This window comes from Notolabrus celidotus, chromosome 6 (assembly GCF_009762535.1).
Source record: "Notolabrus celidotus isolate fNotCel1 chromosome 6, fNotCel1.pri, whole genome shotgun sequence".
Classification (NCBI taxonomy): Eukaryota; Metazoa; Chordata; class Actinopteri; order Labriformes; family Labridae; genus Notolabrus; species Notolabrus celidotus.
The window spans coordinates 33,810,947-33,831,800 of NC_048277.1; the positions used below are offsets into that span (position 1 = coordinate 33,810,947).

The 20,854-nt window shown below is 41.2% G+C and overlaps 1 protein-coding gene across 7 annotated transcripts in view; it reads left to right on the forward strand.

The window, feature by feature from the left end:
• The window catches only part of LOC117814764 (suppressor of tumorigenicity 7 protein homolog), a 97,446-nt gene that overhangs the window by 61,290 nt on the left and 15,302 nt on the right, over positions 1-20,854 (forward strand). For all 7 annotated transcript variants that reach the window (XM_034686262.1, XM_034686264.1, XM_034686268.1 and 4 more), the window contains 5 exons: positions 3,458-3,540; positions 9,230-9,389; positions 15,724-15,778; positions 18,076-18,191; positions 18,321-18,396. In XM_034686262.1, coding sequence (XP_034542153.1) covers positions 3,458-3,540; positions 9,230-9,389; positions 15,724-15,778; positions 18,076-18,191; positions 18,321-18,396 — 490 coding nt within the window. The remainder of the gene's footprint in view (positions 1-3,457; positions 3,541-9,229; positions 9,390-15,723; positions 15,779-18,075; positions 18,192-18,320; positions 18,397-20,854) is intronic.

Here is a 20,854-nt window from a genome sequence, read left to right on the forward strand (position 1 = left end):
AAACTGGATTGTTTAATTCAATTGGAGGAATTTAAAACTAGGATAAAGGATGATCTGATCAGTGCACATGTTTTAGAGCTTAACACTGCTAATTTATAAATCGATGTAATACTTGTCACTATATGTTTTGTCCTGTTCTATTTAGTGAAACTTTTTATGCTGCTGTCTTGGCCAGGACTCCCTTGTAAAAGAGACTTTGCATCTCAATGGGACTATTCCTGGTAAAATAAAGGTTAAAAAAAAAAGGGGGGGTATCTTTTAGCACAGCAATTACAGATGATGCTAGAAAGAGCTACACATCTGCATAGAAACTGCACATTGCTGAGGACAATGGAAGTGTAGGAGCCATGAATGAATGATTTGAAAGGTGTCTTTTTTTGTTCTACCTTTGAGGTTTAGTGTAGGTTGTAGTTTGTATTTTTTGTGGTGTTATTTTTGTTGTTTGTTCATGATATGTTTTGTTGTGTGGTCACATTGATTAGGTAATATGTGTTAAAGGCGGGGATATTCTATTAATTTAATCCCCCTGCAACCTTTTCTTTGGAGTTGGAGAGAGGAAGAGCTGGGTCACCGTATTTTTTGTTGACTGCTACCTTGTGATCACTTTAATCATCAGTTTTGTGATCACTTTTTGAGTTGATTATCTGTTTTCGCTAGGGTTGCAAAATTCCAGGAATTTTCAAAGTTGGAAACTTTCCATGGGAATTAACGGGAATAAACGGGAATTTATGGGAATAAACAGGAATAAACCAGGAATTTACTAAATTGAAGGTTGGCTCTTAATAGGGAACTTAAATATAGTTGGGGAAAATATATTTTAGCATAATCCTGACTAAAACAACCAGATTTCATTCAAGTACAGTTGAATGTATATGCTATTCCTCAATCACATGCACGTAGCACACTGCTTAATGCAGGGCTATTGAGACCACGCCCCCTACATGCACTTTTTATTTAACATTTTGAATGGGACTTTGTTGGAGGGAGACGGGCTCTTTTAATTTAACATTTTGAATGGTACTTTTTTGGAGGGAGAGCGGCTCTTTTACTTTAACATTTTGAATGGGACTTTTTTGGAGGGAGACGGGCACTTTTAATTTAACATTTTGAATGGGACTTTGTTGGAGGGAGAGGGGCTCTTTTGATTTAACATTTTGAATGGTACTTTTTTGGAGGGAGAGCGGCTCTTTTAATTTAACATTTTGAATGGTACTTTTTTGGAGGGAGAGGGGCTCTTTTAATTTAACATTTTGAATGGTACTTTTTTGGAGGGAGAGGGGCTCTTTTAATTTAACATTTTGAATGTTACTTGTTTGGAGGGAGACCGGCTCTTTTAATTTAACATTTTGAAAGGGACTTTTTTGGGATTGCATTTTTGTTAATTTTTGAAGGGGTTGAGTCTGGGGGATGAATATTTAACTCAACATTCATGTTTTTGTTCTTCAATGAAATAATTGATTGTTCAATAAAATATTGAACACTTGATAAAGTTCTACTTACAAATAAATCTGTTTAAATTTTATTATTTTGGATGGATGTCTGCTTAGAACAAAACAAATATTTATGCGTGGATATGATACTTTTCCATTAAATTCCCATTAATTCCCATAATTTTCAATTTGGAATATTTCCAAAATTCCCCAGCTTAACTTCCCATGGAAATTTTCCAGAAATTTTCCAACCCTAGTTTTCGCTAATAAATAGTTAAATGTATGTTTTATTTTGGTTCAGTGCGTCAGACAAGTGTACTAGGCTCAACCTCAGCCTCCCAACGGCTTCTTGATCAGTGAAGTCGTGACATGAAGTCTTCACGCAAGACCCCAGTTTCAACCCCTGAGAGTCCCTCAAAAACAAACTCTCTTATATACCGGTGCACCTTATATTCCAGATTTTACAGTGACATATTAAATACAAGTTTTAGTGGTGCAAGTTTTTTGTGCAGTCAACAGTTCCACAGTTTCCTAGGAGTTTATATCCAGTGTCAGGAGGAGATGTGTGTTGAATGCAAGACTTGAAAGCACCAGATGTTGTCAGTGTACTACAACTGAAGCTTTGTTCAATCCGTGTTCCCTTCATTAGGATTAGTTAAAGCAAAGATCTTGTCTACTCCTCTCCTTGACATTTCTGTCGATCTAAGGAGGCACTTTTCTTTCAACCAGCATTCAGCTGAACATGAGCATCACCAAAGCGTAAAAAGCAGCCTTTTAATATCACAATCCATCAAACACACTGGTAGTATTCATAGATTATATCAAGAACAGTTCTTGGATAATGATTAGAAAGGTCACAGCTCCAAATATCATCCTCCACTTATGCAATCAGTGACTTTTTTCCTCTTCACTCAAAGATGTTTTTGTAAATGAAAACACAAATTAGAAACAGATGGTTAAGAAGGACTCGATGACACCGTCTGTTGCTTCATCCTGCACACACACAGTAACGTCACCACAGTGAAAACACACCATGATAACTTGTGACACCGACACTGCGTGTTGCACACAGATATGTTGCAAAGTAAAATGACATATCAGGAAGAGCAGAATACCTCGTGCTGTTCAAAGTGTGTTGATTCAGGCGGCGGCTGGTGTTTAAGAGCAGCATGGATCGGCTCTGTGAGGCTTTCTTGTTATGGATCATTGATTCTGAGTTGTAATTTTCCACTTCAGAGGATCTGATGGAGCGGGAACAAGGAATAAATTGTGTAGAACAACCTGACTTTGCTGTTAAGGGGAAGGTAATAAGAGCTCACACGGCTTCTGAGAGGCAAAGTTTCAGTTTTGTTTGGTTAAACCTGTCAGGCCTAACTACGCTTTGAGAGCACTGTGTGATAACCAGCTCTGATGAGGTTTGAGTTACATAATAATGATGAGTCATCTTTGAAAATTGACTACCAGCTTGAATTCAGGTGAAATGACCTCTGTTTTTACTTGGTAGTCCATCTATTTGTGTCAGCTTCCTCAAGTCTTTAAACGATATTACTCTTCATCTCTGTGTTTCCATGTTTTCTCACTATAAGCCATATTTTGCTTTGAACTTCATCTTCCAGTTATCACCTCCCGTTAAGCCGCCTTCCTCCCTTGTTTCCACACACAGAGCACCTCCAGTCTGTAGCAGAGCTTACCCTGCTCCCCTGGTGTTGTGTAATTCCACGAGTGAGCAGCAGGGCTCCTTGGGAAATGCCATTACTCTGCATGTGAAGCTTCTTTTCTTTTGCATGAAACCTTTCATGTCTGAGAGTCACAAATGTTTCCAGGTCCTCTGAGTCTTTTTGATGTTTTCTCGCAGTTATAATCTACAAGTCCTCCGTGTAGACGTGGCCTACTTTTATATGAATGCAGCATTTGATTCTACAAATATGTTATTTTCAAGGATCCTCTTTTGATGTTTGTGGAGATGTTCTAGTTTTCTGTCGGTAAGCTCTAACAGCTCTTCTTTTTCTTTTGTGTCTCCTCTGCAGTAAGCATGTTTCTCAACACCCTGACGCCCAAGTTTTACGTGGCTCTGACGGGCACTTCCTCCCTCATATCAGGACTCATATTGGTAAGAAACACATCTTCACTCTGCAGCGATGCAACAGCTTCTCTCCTCTGATGTTACATTAAAATGAGATGTGTAGTACAGATGCCACTATAACATGCATTGCACACTAAAACCCAGTGGGTGTGTTTACTTCAGATCTTAAAGGGTGATCACACTTCTTCTTCTTTTTTTCCCCACATTTTTTAAATTGATTTTTGAACATATAACATTCAACATTCTGCAGACATAGTTCCCCTAAAAATAATAATAATAATTTTAAAATGCAGACTCAGTAAGAGGAAGTAAAACGGGAAGTATATACAGTTTAGTGGCAACTTAGCAAAAACCTTCTTTGCCACTTCTGCAGGACGTGATATTTCTGACTCGCACTTTCTAAAATGGGTTTTCTCAAAAATGAAATGGAAAATTTCTTAAAATTATTGACAGACAAAAATCACTTCTCTAGTCCCTATTAGCTTTAAATTCCTCAAAAGCCACGAAACAATAAAAAACCAAACAAAGCTACGGTTAGAGAATATGTTGCTCCTTGTCCTGCTCAGATTAAAGCACACATTGCAACGCACACGCTCAGTTGCTCCAATCAGCAGCACCAATTACCTGCAGCATGACCATTAAAGGCAGACAGACTAAAATTTCAACTGTTTTTTGTCTTTGGAGATTTAAGATTCAAGAATCAAAGGTTTTTATTGTCAATTTTCACTATATATACGAAGACATACAGGAAAAACGAGATGCTCTTTCTCTCTTCCAGCTTTTAAATATCTAAACTGTAAATATAAATACAATAAAATACTGTTAAAAACAGCCTATGTACACAGTGCAGGTAGTGCAGTGACAGTTTAAAAATGGACAATGTAAATAGATAATAGTGCAAATGATATTAAGGTGCAGACAGTAAAGAGAGTAATAAAAGGGGTTTTCAGGTTAATAAGAAAGATCTTGAGGGCCTGTTTAGGGCCTGTCATTTGCACAAACATGAAGATGAATGACAGCACTCTTACACCAGAGCCACTGTCCGTCTCCAATCCGTTGCGGTCCACCTCTGTTCTCTCTCATCCCTCAACACCCACTAGTTGCGTTTTCCCGCAGTAATCACTGAATCAAAGATTATCCAACTCCTCCTCCTCTCCTCATCCTTATTGTCTTTCTGGTCCTCTGAAAACCTCTGACCTGTTGACTCCAGGCCTGGCTCCGCTCATCATGACGGTTTGTTGTTGTAGTTAAGTGAAATACTATCTGGTGATAACACAGAGTGTTTTATTCTGAAAATTAACCGGATGTTTTCATTTTGTTTTGGTGAAACCTGACTTCCTGTCCCGCTCCATCTGCTCTGTTGAGATTGAGATTGCGTCGTGCTCCTGCATCTGGCAAAAATAGAGGTCTTGCGTCTCTGATCCAGAGGTCTCTGGCATGCTGGATCAGAGATGGAGCCAGAACGCAACAGAGCGGATCCAGTGGAAGTTAACACATTGACTAGAATAGAAACCTATCAAATCGGAGACGGACCGGACACGAATCAGTGGAATTTGGCTGTTGCAGTCTCATTCATAATGTTAAAAAGTGAAACTCTTCTTGGTTGTGTTTGTTAGGACTGTAATCACAGGTTCAGAGACTTGCGGGAACTGAAGAGGGATGAGATCCACAATCTAACGGTCCTCCTTGATGAGCTGCAAACTAACAGTTTCTTGCAATTTCACTTCATTTAGTTCAGATTTGGTGCACCGAACGTTTTTTACTGAGGACTAATTTTACGGTGATTTTGTGGTTTGAGTGGAGCCTGCATCGCTGTGCATTAAACTCTCAGTTCACCTAAATGATTACAAGCCATCGGCCTGCACAGAGAGGTGCTGAAGTCAAACAGTGCGTACCTTTTCTGCCTCAATTTATCTGCAGCTTCTTCAAAGTTTGCATTTCCTGCTAACGTCAGAACTCAGAAATAAATACAACTACATATGCGACAAAGATCATCATAGCAGGGGAGCATGATAATGACGTTGTTGGCAGGTATTTTATTCTCTCTCTGCATTTCGAGTTCTTCACCAAGACGGCCAACTGTGCAACAGTGTTTGGTCTGTATTTTAAAATAGCTCCTCTCTTAATTAACTCTCTCTCTCTCTTCCCCGCGGGCTGTTAGCCAATATGTGTAGGCTGCTCAGAAAATCTGTTGAGCTTTGCACATGCTCTGTGTGATGATTAAGACATGTGGCAGCGAAGGAGCGATACCGCTCATTTCTCCGAAACGGGAATAGATATTTATGTCCTAATTAGGCTTTCACTGAAGACTTGCAGATAAGGCCGATCAGAATTTCACTTTCTCCCTCAAATTGAGGCTGACAGGATAACGGCTCCGGGTGATGAAAGTCTGTTCATGCAGTAGTGTACTGTAGCTCTCATCAGTATTCTTCATGTTGTCTCTTGTGAAGTCATTATAACTGCTGAGTGGAGCTTATTTTAGTACATTTCCCAACCTTTACCTAATCTTTCTATAAAAGTAAGAGACTGGCACGGTATTTATATCAATCCATCCATCCATTATCCTGACCGCTTATCCCCTTGGGGGTCACGGGGGGCTGGAGCCTATCCCAGCTGGCTTCGGGAGGAAGGCAGGGTACACCCTGGACAGGTCGCCAACCTATCACAGGGCTAACACAGAAAGACAGACAACCATTCATGCACACACTCACACCTACGGGCAAGTTAGAGTGATCAATCAACCTGAGCATGTTTTTGGATTGTGGGAGGAAGCCGGAGTACCCAGAGAGAACCCACGCATGCACGGGGAGAACATGCAAACTCCACACAGAAAGGCACCCGCCCGGCCGGGGATTCGAAACAGGAACCTTCTAGCTGTGAGGCAACAGCGCTACCCACTGCACCACCGTGCAGCCCATATTTATATCTATCAATCAATCAATCAATCTTTATATATATAGCGCCAAATCACAACAAACATTATCTCAAGACGCTTTTACAAACATAGGAGGTCTAGACGGTACTCTATGTCAAATTATGAACAGAGACACCAAGACCCACCTTAATCCACCATGAGCATTGCAGCTTGCAGCATTTAGCTAGAAAGAAAGAAAGAAAGGTACTTTATTGATCCCCAGGGGGGAAATTCAATTTTTTCACTCATGCTATTTTGGACATGCTACACATACAGTTTTTTGGTATATACATACAAATGCACAAACATGCAGTGAACATGCTTAGGGAGAGATGTCAGAGTGAGGATGCTGCCATCAACCCGCGCACCCCGAGCAGTTGGGGGTTTGGTGCCTTGCTCAAGGGCACCTCGGCAGTGCCCAGGCAAGTGAACCAGCACCTCTCCAGTCACCAGTCCACTTGCCAAGCTTCATCCATACTGGGACTCGAACCGGCGACTCTTTGGTTCCCAAGCCAAGTCCCTATGGCGCCCCCAAAGCTACTGCCGCCCAAAAGCTAGTTACAGTGACGAGGAAAAACTTCCTTTAACAGGCAGAAACCTCGAGCAGAACCAGACTCATGTTAGACAGCCATCTGCTGAGACTGAGTCGGGTCTGGAATAGGGTTGCAAAGAGGTGGAAAATTTCTGGTAAATTTCCCTGGGAAGTTAAGCTGGGGAATTTCGGAAATATTCCATGGGAATAAACTGGGAATTAAGGGTAATTTACCGAAAAGGAATCGTATCCAAGCATGAATATTTGTTTTGTTACAAGCAGACATCCATCCAAAATAGAAATCATGTGTGCATGTGATGGAGGAATGCACAGTGCATGTAGGGGGCGTGGTCTCAGTAGCCCTGCAGTAAGCAGTGTGCTATGTGCATGTGATTGAGGAACAACATAGATATCCGACTGTACTTGCATGAAATCTGGTTGTTTCAGTCAGGATTATGCTAAAATATATTTGCCCCAACTATATTTAAGTTCCCTATTAAGAGCCAACCTTCAATTTAGTAAATTACTGGATTATTCCTGTTTATTCCCATGGAAAGTTTCCAACTTTGAAAATTCCCAGAATTTTACAACCTTAGTCTGGAAAGAAGGATAGAGGAGAATAAGAGACGGAGTGACCGGTGATAGTGATGAGACGAGTAGTAGAAGCTGTTGCCGCTGGAGTCCAGCACGTCTGTATCAACTGGAGTCTTGAACGTCCGCAGCAGCAGGACGTCTACAGCAGCTCAGAGGAACCTACGAGACAAGGGAGCTCAGGGACTCCAGAAAGGTCTATGGTTAGTAACTTTAATGGGACAGGCAGAGTTAAAGTAAGTGATGAGGGGGGAAGGGGGTGAGATAGGATCCCAGTGTGTCAGTGCACCAGTTCCCCCCTGCAGTCTAGGCCTATAGCAGCATAACTAAGACCTGGTCCAAATCTGATCCAGCTCTAACTATAAGCTTTATGAAAAGGAAAGTTTGAAGCCTACTCTTAAAAGTAGAGAGGGTGTCTGCCTCCCGGACCCTGACTGGTAGATGATTCCAAAGGAGAGGTGCCTGATAACTAAAGGCTCTACCTCCCTTACTAGCGTAGCGTTCTAGAGGGTAATAGGGCACTATGAGTTCTTTAAGAAGGTGTCTGACCATTAAGAGCTTTGTAGGTCAGAAGAAGGATTTTAAATTCTATTCTAGATTTGATGTGGAGCCAGTGTAAAGAAGCTAACACTTGAGAGATGTGCTCTCTCTTCCTAGTTCTAGTCAATGCTTGAGCTGCAGCGTTTTGAACTAGCTGGAGTGTCTTTAGAGGGTTATTAGGGCAACCTGATAGAAGGGAAATACAGTTATCTAACCTTATAGTCAAACCTTCTGTTGTTTTCCTCTGAGCGGATCCACAAGAGCCACAAAACACATTCATAGTCACAGCCAGACCTTCAAATCAAACCAGCAACCTTCATATAGGTTGAGATTGTTTTATTATGGTTCACTTAAGAACTGAATCCTCCACAGGAGGGGGCTTGGTGGTCTCGCAAAACAAACAACAAAGAAGGGAAAGTATTGTCAAATTCAGAAAGCGGTGAATTCCAGACTAATACTCGTCTGTGGAAGGTTTGGAGATGCCAGGTAGAGAACAAGACAGTTGTTGAGCTTCAAATTAAGCCTGCAAATTTGCCTGATGTGTGCTCAATGGAGGGTGCTACTCAAGGCCAGCAGAAGAGAAGGACATAAAATAAATGGACTGCACTTTACAGTACTCAGGGCTTTTAACCAGAGAGCACAGCATCAGGTTTTACAATACGCACCATTCATCTCGACGAACGTGGAGCTGCTAGCCCAACATGCTGGGTAATCAAAGACCTGCTCTGCCAAGTACCATCGTGACCCAAACATGTGCAGATTATTCATCCAGCCAAATAGCAGGTTTTACTGATTAGTCCTGTCCCCTCAGCTGGAGGTGCTAAGAGGTAAAATTGTAGGGAAGCACACTTGAGAGCCGGCGTGGCACACACTCACTGATGCAGACAGTCTTAATCACTGGAGGAGTCGAGTACAAATGATTAAAATCATAAATAAAAGCAGAGCAGGGATAAGACTAGAGACGCTCAATTAACTCTTTCAGCTGACGAGGTGTTTTTCTCCCAGCCAGCTGCTTTCTAGGGATCGTCCTCATGCATATGCATGTCGTTGTTTAATCTAAGTAATCTGATTGGCTGCTGAAACATTAAGTGTTAAGTGATTCTTATTAAAGATTCTCTCTCTCTGTCTTCCTCCCTCAGATATTTGAGTGGTGGTATTTCAGGAAATATGGGACCTCCTTCATAGAGCAGGTGTCTGTGAGCCACCTGCGCCCCCTGCTGGGCGGAGTGGACAGCAGCTCACCCAGCAACTCCAACACCAGTAATGGAGAGGCTGACACCAATCGGCAAAGTGTGTCAGGTAAGAGCTGATGGATGAGAAATCCACTGCAGACTGGAGAGCACCTCATGGTGTTGATGTATGCAGCATTAGTGCATTTAGCATCATATCACATCACTCATTAAAAGGTCAGATCCAGGAAAACATGATATTTATCTGAAAGTAGCGGCAATAAACAATACGAACAAGATAAAGTAAGATAATGCTTTATTGATCCTGGGGTAAAATTCGGTTATTGCAGCAACACAGACATAGTAGCAAGAAGAGGTACAAGAATAAGGGTAGAAAAGTAGATACAAATAGAGTACAAAACTAAAATAAAAATATAAATAAAAATAATAAAATAAAATAAAATAGAACAAAACTAAACAAAGTAAAATAAAAAAATTATAATTATAATAATAATAATACAATTTAAATTAAATACAATAATGATAATAATAATAATTCAAATAAAATAATGATGATAATAATTCAAATTAAATAATATAAAAAAATCAATAATAATAATACTAATACAAAAAATAAAATAATCATACAAAAATAAAATAAATAATAATAATATGAATTAAAATAACACTTAGAATAAGGCGGATCGGGGCGGCGTCTGCAGTGATGCGGGCGCTGTACCGGTCTGTCGTGGTGAAGAGAGAGCTGAGCCAGAAGGCAAAGCTCTCAATTTACCGGTCAATCTACGTTCCGACCCTCACCTATGGTCACGAGCTGTGGGTAGTGACCGAAAGAACGAGATCGCGAATACAAGCGGCCGAAATGAGCTTTCTCCGCAGGGTGTCTGGGCTCAGCCTTAGAGAGAGGGTCAGGAGCTCAGACATCCGGGAGAGGCTCAAAGTAGAGCCGCTGCTCCTCCGGATCGAGAGGAGCCAGATGAGGTGGTTCGGGCATCTGGTTAGGATGCCTCCCGGGCGTCTCCCTGGGGAGGTGTTTCGGGCATGTCCGACTGGGAGGAGGCCACGGGGAAGGCCCAGGACACGCTGGCGAGACTATGTCTCTCAGCTGGCCTGGGAGCGCCTCGGTATCCTCCCAGAAGAGCTGGTGGAAGTGGCCGGGGAGAGGAGTGTCTGGGCTTCCCTGCTGAGACTGCTGCCCCCGCGACCCGGACCCGGATAAGCGGAAGAAGATGGATGGACTTAGAATAAGGGTAGAAAGGTAGATAGAATTAGATTACAAAAAATACAATAATAATAATAATTATACAAAATAAATGAAAACATAATAAAATGATAATGATAATAGTAATACAAAAAATAAAATTATATGAAAATAAATTAAAATTGCACTTAGAACTACAAATTTAAAGCAATAAAAGGATGCTATAAATGTAATTTTTGCTGTGGTTCTTATGACGGCCATCGTACCACCATGTGTTGTGTTTTAATGCTGCAGAGGACTGACTCAGACTACCTGCACACCTCAGCTTTTCCAGTCCAGATCTCATTCCTCTGCAGGTCATCCATGCAGTAACACAGAGCCCTTTAGTTCAATATTTTAAATGTCAGTGCAAAATGTTGCTGTACTGACACTTAGAGTAAAAGCATAGATTAAATGTGTGGTTGTTGGGAGTCATTGAGATGTCACCCTGTGAATCCTTTTGAGAGTTGATGCATTGAAATGTCACCAGGGTTAGTTTGGTAGATCTTTCTTTCATTGGACAGCAAATTTGGGTTTTTAATAAGCATGTTATATTCTGCACCAAAACAAAAACACTTGAATAGACGATGGTAGACATTCAACAAACATAACATAAACAACTGTAGAGTGGAGGAGGAGGAGGAGGAGGAGGAGGAGGAGGAGGAGGAGGGATAAAAGTAGACAGCTGAGGGATAAAACTGAAGCATTCAGATTTAGTAAACAGTGACCTGCTGACCCCCCTGAGGGAGGGATCTGGACTCAAGCTTCCAGCCGTGACTCAGAGAAAAATATCCTCATATCTCTGGCTGAGTGCTGTCATATTGTTTTATGACTTACTCTATTTCTGCTGCTTATGATTCAGCTGCAGGAGAAGCCTCCAGATGAAACATCAGATAATACATCAGTGCATCTGTAACATCTGTGAAATATATCATCCACACAATCTTACGTTATGTTTGAAGCAGAAGGCTTTATAGTGGATGTTTACACTACAGAACTTAAAGTATTATCAGGCTATATCTGATGTAATGTCTCAAAGGCACTGCTTCATCATCTTTGTCTCTGCACAGCTGCACAAGCTGTTGTTTTCAGACATCAGTGACCTCATTTGACATTTAACAAACTTACCTCGTGGCACAGAAACACTACAGGATATTTCAGCTTAGATTCACAGCGTCCATGTGTGTGTACATTGCAAACTTGCCACATTTCCTAAAGCAAATCCAAAGGCAAAGACCCTTGACCCTTGCATGCTTGTTGAGCTGCTGCAGAAAAGACTGAACATGTTCACGTCATTCTACCCTGGATAGATACTCTGTGTGCTTCTCTGAGCAGCTTCTTGGCTTCCACTCCAAATCAGAGATACTTTGATCACAGTTAATCCTCTGATTGTGTGTTTGCCTCCCGATGGAGATTCATTCATTTAAAAGAGGAAACATGTAAGTGCTTAATAATTCCGTTGATTCCACTGGATAATAAAAGAAAACACTGATTTTAATACAGCTTCGCATTCTCTGCAGCATTTGTAATGTGATAAATAAAAGTCATGATATAAACCTCCAAGTTTCCTCCAAAGGGTCCTCGTTTTGAACTCTGCGGAGGCTCGACCCGGCCTGCTTTTGTTGTCAGCCGAACCACTTCCAAGTGAAACAGGATTAAGCGTGTTGCTCCTAATCAACAATTCATCATGAGGAGAAGAAAGACAGTCTAATTACTAAGACTGTACTAATCCTCCCTTTAAAGGCTAATAATCTGCCTCCTCGTGTAAAGCTGCAGAGTGGAGCGTACTCTGACTCTGAGGCGGTGTCAGAAGAGTGACACGTCCTCTTACATCAACGTCGTGAGAAGATTTTCTACTCTTTGAGGAGTTTGAGGAAGTTTGTAACCTTGGTTAGAGTTTGTCATGACTGATTGGACACAAAGGTTTTAGATCAATCAAATCAACAGGCTTTAAACTTCAGTTAGAGAATTTGTTCCAACTTATCTGTTTTAGATTTCATGCTGAAGGTCTGACGAAAAAACAAACAAAAACAGGGTTCCCACAGATCCTTGGAAAGTCTTAAATCCATCCATCAATCCATCCATCCATCCATCCATCCATCCATCCATCCATCTTTCTCCGCTCATCTGGGTCCAGGTCTCTGGGGCAGCAGTCTCAGCAGGGAAGCCCAGACACTTCTCTCCCCGGCCGCTTCCACCAGCTCTTCTGGGAGGATACCGAGGGGTTCCCAGGCCAGCTGAGAGATATAATCTCACCAGCGTGTCCTGGGTCTTCCCCGTGTTCTCCTCCTAGATTTTCCAAAATTAAAGACCTTAAAATGACTTAAAAAGTCTTATTTTCACTTCATTTGAATTGATTTGATTTTGACCATTTGTGAGAGGTCTTAAATTTTAGATGGCACTTTGATGTCTACCTAAAGACTTTATCAAATCTACACCGTCTAGTATGTTACATGATTTTCTTTGTGGATTTCCTTGTCCACGTGACTGACGGCAACATTTATATCTGATGTCTGTTCATGATCAGTTATATTAAGCTTTTATTTTGATAGGGAACACCCATTTGGCTTAACCACGTCCTGTCTGGTAATCCTGTCTGTGATTATTTTGAACATTTTCAGTGCAAATATATATTTTTCTGACTTTTATCCCGGGGATGATTGGCGAGGGCAAACGGCAAATATGACGTGACTTGCAAACTGTTTAAAATATCTTTTGAACTTTGGATTTATAGTTAAATATATGAATATACAATATACCACACTTGTGAATTGATGTTTTTTCAGCTGTGAAAAAAAAAAGATAGATTTTTTCCTCCATTAGGTCTTTAAAAAGTCTTAAATTTGATTTCAAAAAGTGTGTAGGAACCCTGAAAAAACAACAACAGTATGAAGGCATTCCTCTTTTTTTCTTCATGGGAAACATTTAATAAAAATAAATAAACGGATGCAAAAGTCCCCAAGATGAACATTTTCTAATTATGATGTGAGTTGCTATTGTGATTCCTTAAAAGTGTGGAGATTCATTCATTTAAAAGAGGAAACATGTAAGTGCTGAATAATTCCGTTGATTCCAGTGGATAATAAAAGAAAACACTGATTTTAATACAGCTTCACATTCTCTGCAGCATTTGTAATGTGATAAATTGTGATTCCTTAAAGTGTGGGGATTCATGAAATAATTAATTAAAACAAGGGAATGAATATTTATGTAGTTGCTACCTGTGCTTCAGGAGTTCAATCTTCAAACAATAATAACAAATAATAATAATAATTAAAGCCGCAAGCGGCGATGAACGGGCCCTCGCACACCCGCCGCCTACGCGAGCCGCCACCACATGTAAACCGCCGCCTGATATTTGCCACCACATGATGCGAAAGCTAGATCTGAGAGCATATACTGGCTTAGGTGGTGCAAATGTTTTTGTCAGATTGCCAAGAAAACCTCCAAACTTGACAGTGTGCCACGCCCACTATTTTAGTCTGAACAGAATTCCTTTAATCATTTTTACATTTTTCACATTGAAATCTGTGTGTGCGTTGATGCACTGCCTGAAAGTCAGCATCGCCTGGTCTGCCCACCACCTGATGATTATTGGAGATAATAATATGTGTAACATTTTTCAAGCATGTAGCTCAAAATAACCCCTATGGGGAGGGTTTTTTGAAAACTGTAGGGGGCGCTAGTGAGCACATTTTTTCGACTTTTTTTGCGAAACCCATAAAATGTTGCAATTTTTCCCAGCACTGATGAGTGTGTTCGATGAGGTGAAATTACGTGCATTTTAAAGTCACAAAATTCCATTTTCTGACGTTTTTTTTTGATGCCCCGCCCCAAAGTCTGCCACGCCCACAACTTTCGTCTGAACGGAATGCCTTTACTTTGTATTAATCGTCAATGGGTTTACTATAGAATGTGCCTAGTTTGGACTGAATCGGAGAAAAGCTCTAGGAGAAATTAGCAAAAGTATGCACCCTTGCACGGACCCATTTTGGCCCATTTTTTCATGTTCAAAGCTAGGTGGCACTCTTCCTGTTGAGTTTTGAATATGGGTGCCACTGACTTTTTTGTGCGTCCTGATGCCATAAACATGTGTAAGATTTTTCATGCATGTAGCTCAAAAAACTCGATGCGTAGGGTGTTATTTTTACCTCTAGGGGGCGCTACAGATTTTTTTTTTGCGAGACCTATAATAACTTTCACCAGACCCGATGAGTGTGCAAAAATATCCGCGCTTTCATTAACGTTCAGGGGTCCAAAACTGCAATCTCCTATAATAATAACCCTTAGGGTTACAATAGGGCCTTCGCCACCAGCGGTGCTCGGGCCCTAAAAATTGTATTTGGAGAGCATTTTTTTAAAACCAAGTTACAAAGTGCTTCACATGGGCAGCAAAATAAAACAGGCAGTTCATAAAATCACACAAGTCAAGATAAAGAAATAAAACATAGTTTAAAAGACAGAAAATTCCCCTAAAATAACTCTAAAGAATACAAATATTTTAAGATATATTTCTTAAAATGGTTAAAATGAAATAATACAAAATTAAATTAAATTAAATTAAATTCAGGTAAAATCAGGAAAAAAGAAGCATGATCCTGTTTCCAGTGCTTCATCTGATGAAGTCTCAGCTCATTGTTACTCCAGCAATGCTTCAAATATCCTTCTTAGAGAATAAATACAAGATACAAAAACAAATATGTGTGTTATAACTTTGGCTACGTTTGATCACAACTGAAACAACAAACATCAGGACATGGAAACATCATAATTTGTGGCACAACTCTTCTTTTAATGGTTTTCCTCAACCCAACACTCTTAATTTATTCAAATATTACTACAGAGAAGTAACAAACTCATTCTGAAGTGTAAAATGTTCAAAAACTTCTAAAACTCCTTCTCGTTAAACTCCCTCATCTCCATTTCTGTGATCTCAGCTTGAAGCCTGAAAGCAGACTCATGATGTATTCTGACATCAGTGCGAGCTTGAGTGGAAGCCTGTTTGGTCACTGAGGAGCTTTGATGCCTCCTCCCCACCATCATCATCCCTGCCCTCAAAAAGGTCGACGTGCCAGCCAGGCCGCCGCGGGGCAGATGGCAGAGCTCACAGTGGAGGCCTTTGAAGTGCTCCGGAGGAGGCTGAGCGTCGACTTTACCCTTGACACTCATCGTCAGTTGTTGTTCTCTCTCTGTTTCCCTCCTGCAGAATGTAAAGTGTGGAGAAATCCGCTGAATTTATTTCGAGGAGCTGAATATAATCGGTGAGTGACGGGAGCAGAGGTACCTGCATGTGAGCCTCCTCAGCTGGTCTCGTTTTCCTCGGGGGGAGACTGGAGCTCTGGCCTCCACCTCCCTCTGCTCTTCTCTCTGTTTGTTTCCCTCCTCATGTTTATTCTCCTGCATCACTTGCTCTTCATTTGTCTTTTAGGATATTTATATCCCTCTTTTTCTTTTCTTTCTCTCCCTCCTCCTGTATTCTCCCATCTTTTATTGTTCCCCCTTCTCTTACCAAACTCCACCTCCTCCTCTCTTCCACTGTCTCTGCCTCTTGATTCCCCTGCTGAGTCATCTGTCACGTTTCCATTTCTAACTCTGTCATTATCCTGTCGTTTGCTCTACCTATCAGCCCTTAGCGTTGGCCTGTATCAGTCAAGTACGGTTCCCATTAAGTCGACACAGCTCATGACTCATTTACAGTCATACGAGCATCTGAAGAAGTCAGTCTTCTTCCTGCTGCTCCTCTCGTTTGGAACAGGGAATTCTTCTCATTTTTAAAAGGGCCATTTTCTGAATATTACATGGGCTGTAACAGCTGCAGACTTTAATTGCTGTAGTGTTATTATTTGGGACAAATGTGCAATGTAGGTCCACTAAAAGTGCTTGTTTTTGCCACCAACAGGGTTCTCTTTAAAGGATCTCTAAAGGGAGAGACCTTTTTATTAAGTTTAGTATTTAAAACTCTCCAAACTCTCTTGAAAAGTCAGTATTCTGCTTTAGCGTCTTTGTTTTAAAGTCAATCTGAGCTTTTAAAAACACCTCATACAAAAATCCAATCAAGCTAACCTGAGAAGGCAACCATAAATGAGTAACTCCTGAGTCCCACTCATAGTAAAGTTTATCATTTCATAATGAAGTCTGGTGGCTGTGAGGGGAGTAGTTTCAGGATTTGATCTAATACCTTTCACAAAGTTTAAGCAGAGTGTACTTTGATTAGATGTGTTATATTAAACTTCAATTAATACAAAATGCAGCAGCAAGAGTTTTAATGAGGACCAGAAGGAGAGCAGACATTACGCCTGTTTTAAAATCTTTGATTTTAAAATGATTTTACTAGTTTTTAAGGCGCTGCGTGGTCTCACACCAGACTACATCTCAGAGAGGCTTTTAGTGTATGAACCAGGAAAGCCTCTCAGATCCTCCAGCTCCTCAATTTTAGTTATTCCTAATAGGAGAGCAAAAATATTGGTGATGCTGCTTTCAGCCACAACGCTCCTAATCTATGGAACAGCCTGCAGGAGGATCTAAGAGGAGCTGACAAAGATATTCAGACTTTAAAATGTAAACTAAAATCTTCTCAGTCTGGCTTTAATATAGGGTTTAAAAATTGTATTACTTACTTTTTAATATTATATTGATTTTAATGTTGCTATTTTTGTTTATTAACTTTAACTGTTTATTTTTTATGTATTATTTTTTTAATTTTAACTGTTTTTTTAATTCATTTTTTTATTTATTCATTTTAGTTGTTTATTTTATTTGTATTTATTTCTTTATTTTTGAATTTATCTACTCAGTTTTATTGTTATTTTTTAGCCTTAAAGCTGCTGTGAGGGACTTCTGATTTGTATCGCTTCTGGCGCCCCCTTGTGGACAAAGTGATACCTCTTATCTCTTGTCCTGTACATGCAAACTTAGTGTCTTCAGACAATAACCTCATCCTTTTGTCTTTTATCACACAATGTGATTATTTGCCATGAAAACAGCCAAAGAAGGGTGTTTCTAGAGTGAGATGTCAATCATCTGTTCTGACACCTACCCCCCTCAGAACAGTTTCAGGCATTACAAATGACAACAGAGAAGATATCGGTGTTGTTGTGGATGGTCTTGTTTGCTTTTGAGGGTCATAAAGAGGCATCACTATCAATTTCAGTCTGTTTCTCAGCCAGTTCAAAACTCCTCATAGTGCCTTTAATTTTATTTTCAACTCTTATCCTTACCCTTTTTAATTTATTTATTTTCACTATTTATATTCTTTATTTTAATTTGATGCTTTCACTTATTTTAATTACACATATCTTATTGTTGGTGTGCATTAGTCTCTACTTTAGTCTCTATTTTAAAACCCCTTTTTGTTTTTAAATATGTCTTGCCATTATTTTATTTCTGCTTCTTTGAGATTATTGATTGATAATTTACATCACTACCATTAAACCTATCTTCCTGCTGGTGGCTGAAGCACTCTACTAAAGCATGCATGACTCATTCAGACCCCGGCTTCCCCTTTAACCCCCTCCTCCATGACGTGAACCCTCAATCAGATGCTGTGTGTTGTGTTCAGGTACACGTGGGTCACGGGTCGAGAGCCGCTGACGTACTACGACATGAACCTGTCGGCACAAGACCATCAGACCTTCTTTACCTGCGACTCAGACCATCTCCGGCCTGCTGACGCAAGTAAGCAAACACACACTCGAGTCCAAACAGGAGGAGGAGGAGGAGGTTTTTATTTGTGTGCAGAGGATGTCTCACCACTCATCTCCATCCTAAATGTGTTTCTTCCTTTGTGTGCTCGTCTGGTGGCAGTTATGCAGAAAGCATGGAGAGAGAGGAACCCACAGGCTCGCATCTCTGCAGCACACGAAGCCCTGGAGCTGGAAGAGTGAGTGAGCTCACTTTCTCCTATCTCTCTCTCTTTGTCTCCGTCCTTGTTGCTAGTCTATTATTTCACAACTTTGCTCTGTGATATATTAAACAGTGTTGTCCCTCCTCTGAAATGATGGTGTTTTTATAAGAGAGCAAAAGTACATCTTTAATGAATGTCTCCTAAATCAGCCGGGCTAGCAGCAGTGATAATAAATGATAATGGTTATAGCCAGTAAAAGCGTCTGACAGGCCCGGGACTATTTGACATGTTAATTTTAGAGCCTCGTCATAAAAACAAGATAATGTTAAATCAATATTTAATTTTCCTGTAAAACACAGATTGATTTTTCTTCTTCTTTCCACCTTTAACCCGACTTACATTACTGAGGCTCAATACACGCCGAGATCTACGACCTGCAGTGAAGCAATGTGTGTAAACTTGGTCCGTATTATAGCTGCAGTTAATCCAGACAGAGTTATCCCCAAGAAGGCAGACAAACTTTTTTTTCATCATGTTTTCTGTTTTAATTAAGATCCCTCAAAATGTGCATATGATGTATTAAATGCTGTGTCCACTAAGGCGTCATTTTAGTTTAGGGAGCATCCACAACCTCAATTTTAGAGCGCTCATCATCAACGTTTACCGCTGCTAAGTTAAGAAAGTCGTCCCGCAGCACTTCCACTTCCCTAAGTCTGTTTTAAAATGCTCTGTATGCTTCATATTTGCTTTCATTCAATGACATTTCAACAAGAAACTGTAACAACTATTGTTAGAAGTTGCATCAGAGCATTAACAGCAGCTCTAAACTTGGAAATTGTACCTCCAAAATAAGAGTGTGATAACTTTCCTCTCCAATACCGACATCCGCAATTGTTGCTGATAAAGTTGGTATCAGAAGTCCCGCCCCTTCTTGATTCTGATTGGTCGGTGATGGAGAAGTGACATTCTGTATAATAAATGGACGTAGTATCCATGAAGTCACCCATCTGTTTCTGAAGCTCTGTTTTGAAGCCGATTGGCGGCGGCAGCCATATTGGAAATGTTGTACTCAACCTAACTTCATCCGAGCTAGTGTGAGTTAAAGAGGCGGGCCTTTAGCCTACTCCTAACAGCCTAACAGCTACAGGGTGCCCGCCTGTCAATCAAGTCAGCCATGCCCTTATTTGGGCAAAACTCCTAAGTTTAATACCTTTAAAAATAACAAGTTATAAAAAAAATTGTCCCGTACAGTGTGTGCTGAGAGAGAAATGAGCTATTCAGGCCTAAACCATTTATTGAACCAGGCTGTAAACATGTTTATTCCTGCTGTAAAGATCGCCTCCTTTAATGGGTGTGTATGTAGTTTCCGGTGTTTCTGCAGCCAGCCTCAAGTGGATGCATGCCCGATGGACTGCTGTTTTTAGGAAGCTGAGTGCTTGAAACGATGAATCACACTGGGTTTCAATGGAAAACAGGCGCTGCCACCACAAAAAGCGGCATTAATGGACACGGCACTCTAAGCTGTTGAGTAATACTACATTATTATTATACATCAATCAATTTGCTTTCATCAAGTACTCTGCAAACATCCTGATTGCTGATTGCCGAGATAGTTTGTAGTTTTCCCTTGGTAGCAAAAATTTGTCTCTGCCTGAGACAGACTTTCAAACCAGTATCCACTGATAGATGTAAAAATAATAATGATGATGATGATGAGGATTCAGCACCTCCAAGTCTGAGGCCATGGTGCTCAGTCGGAAAAGGGTGGCCTGCCCTCTCCGGGTCGGCGGGGAGTCTTTGCCCCAGGCGGAGGAGTTCAAGTATCTCGGGGTCTTGTTCACGAGTGAGGGGAAAAGGGAGCGGGAGATTGACAGACGGATCGGGGCGGCGTCTGCAGTGATGCGGGCGCTGTACCGGTCTGTCGTGGTGAAGAGAGAGCTGAGCCAGAAGGCAAAGCTCTCAATTTACCGGTCAATCTACGTTCCGACCCTCACCTATGGTCACGAGCTGTGGGTAGTGACCGAAAGAACGAGATCGCGAATACAAGCGGCCGAAATGGGCTTTCTCCGCAGGGTGACTGGGCTCAGCCTTAGAGATAGGGTCAGGAACTCAGACATCCGGGAGAGGCTCAAAGTAGAGCCGCTGCTCCTCCGGATCGAGAGGAGCCAGATGAGGTGGTTCGGGCATCTGGTTAGGATGCCTCCCGGGCGTCTCCCTGGGGAGGTGTTTTGGGCATGTCCGGCTGGGAGGAGGCCACGGGGAAGGCCCAGGACACGCTGGCAAGACTATGTCTCTCAGCTGGCCTGGGAGCGCCTCGGTATCCTCCCAGAAGAGCTGGTGGAAGTGGCCGGGGAGAGGAGTGTCTGGGCTTCCCTACTGAGACTGCTGCCCCCGCGACCCGGACCCGGATAAGCGGAAGAAGATGGATGGATGGATGGATGATGATGAGGATGATACAAATACAAATAAAAATAATAATGATAGCAATAATGAT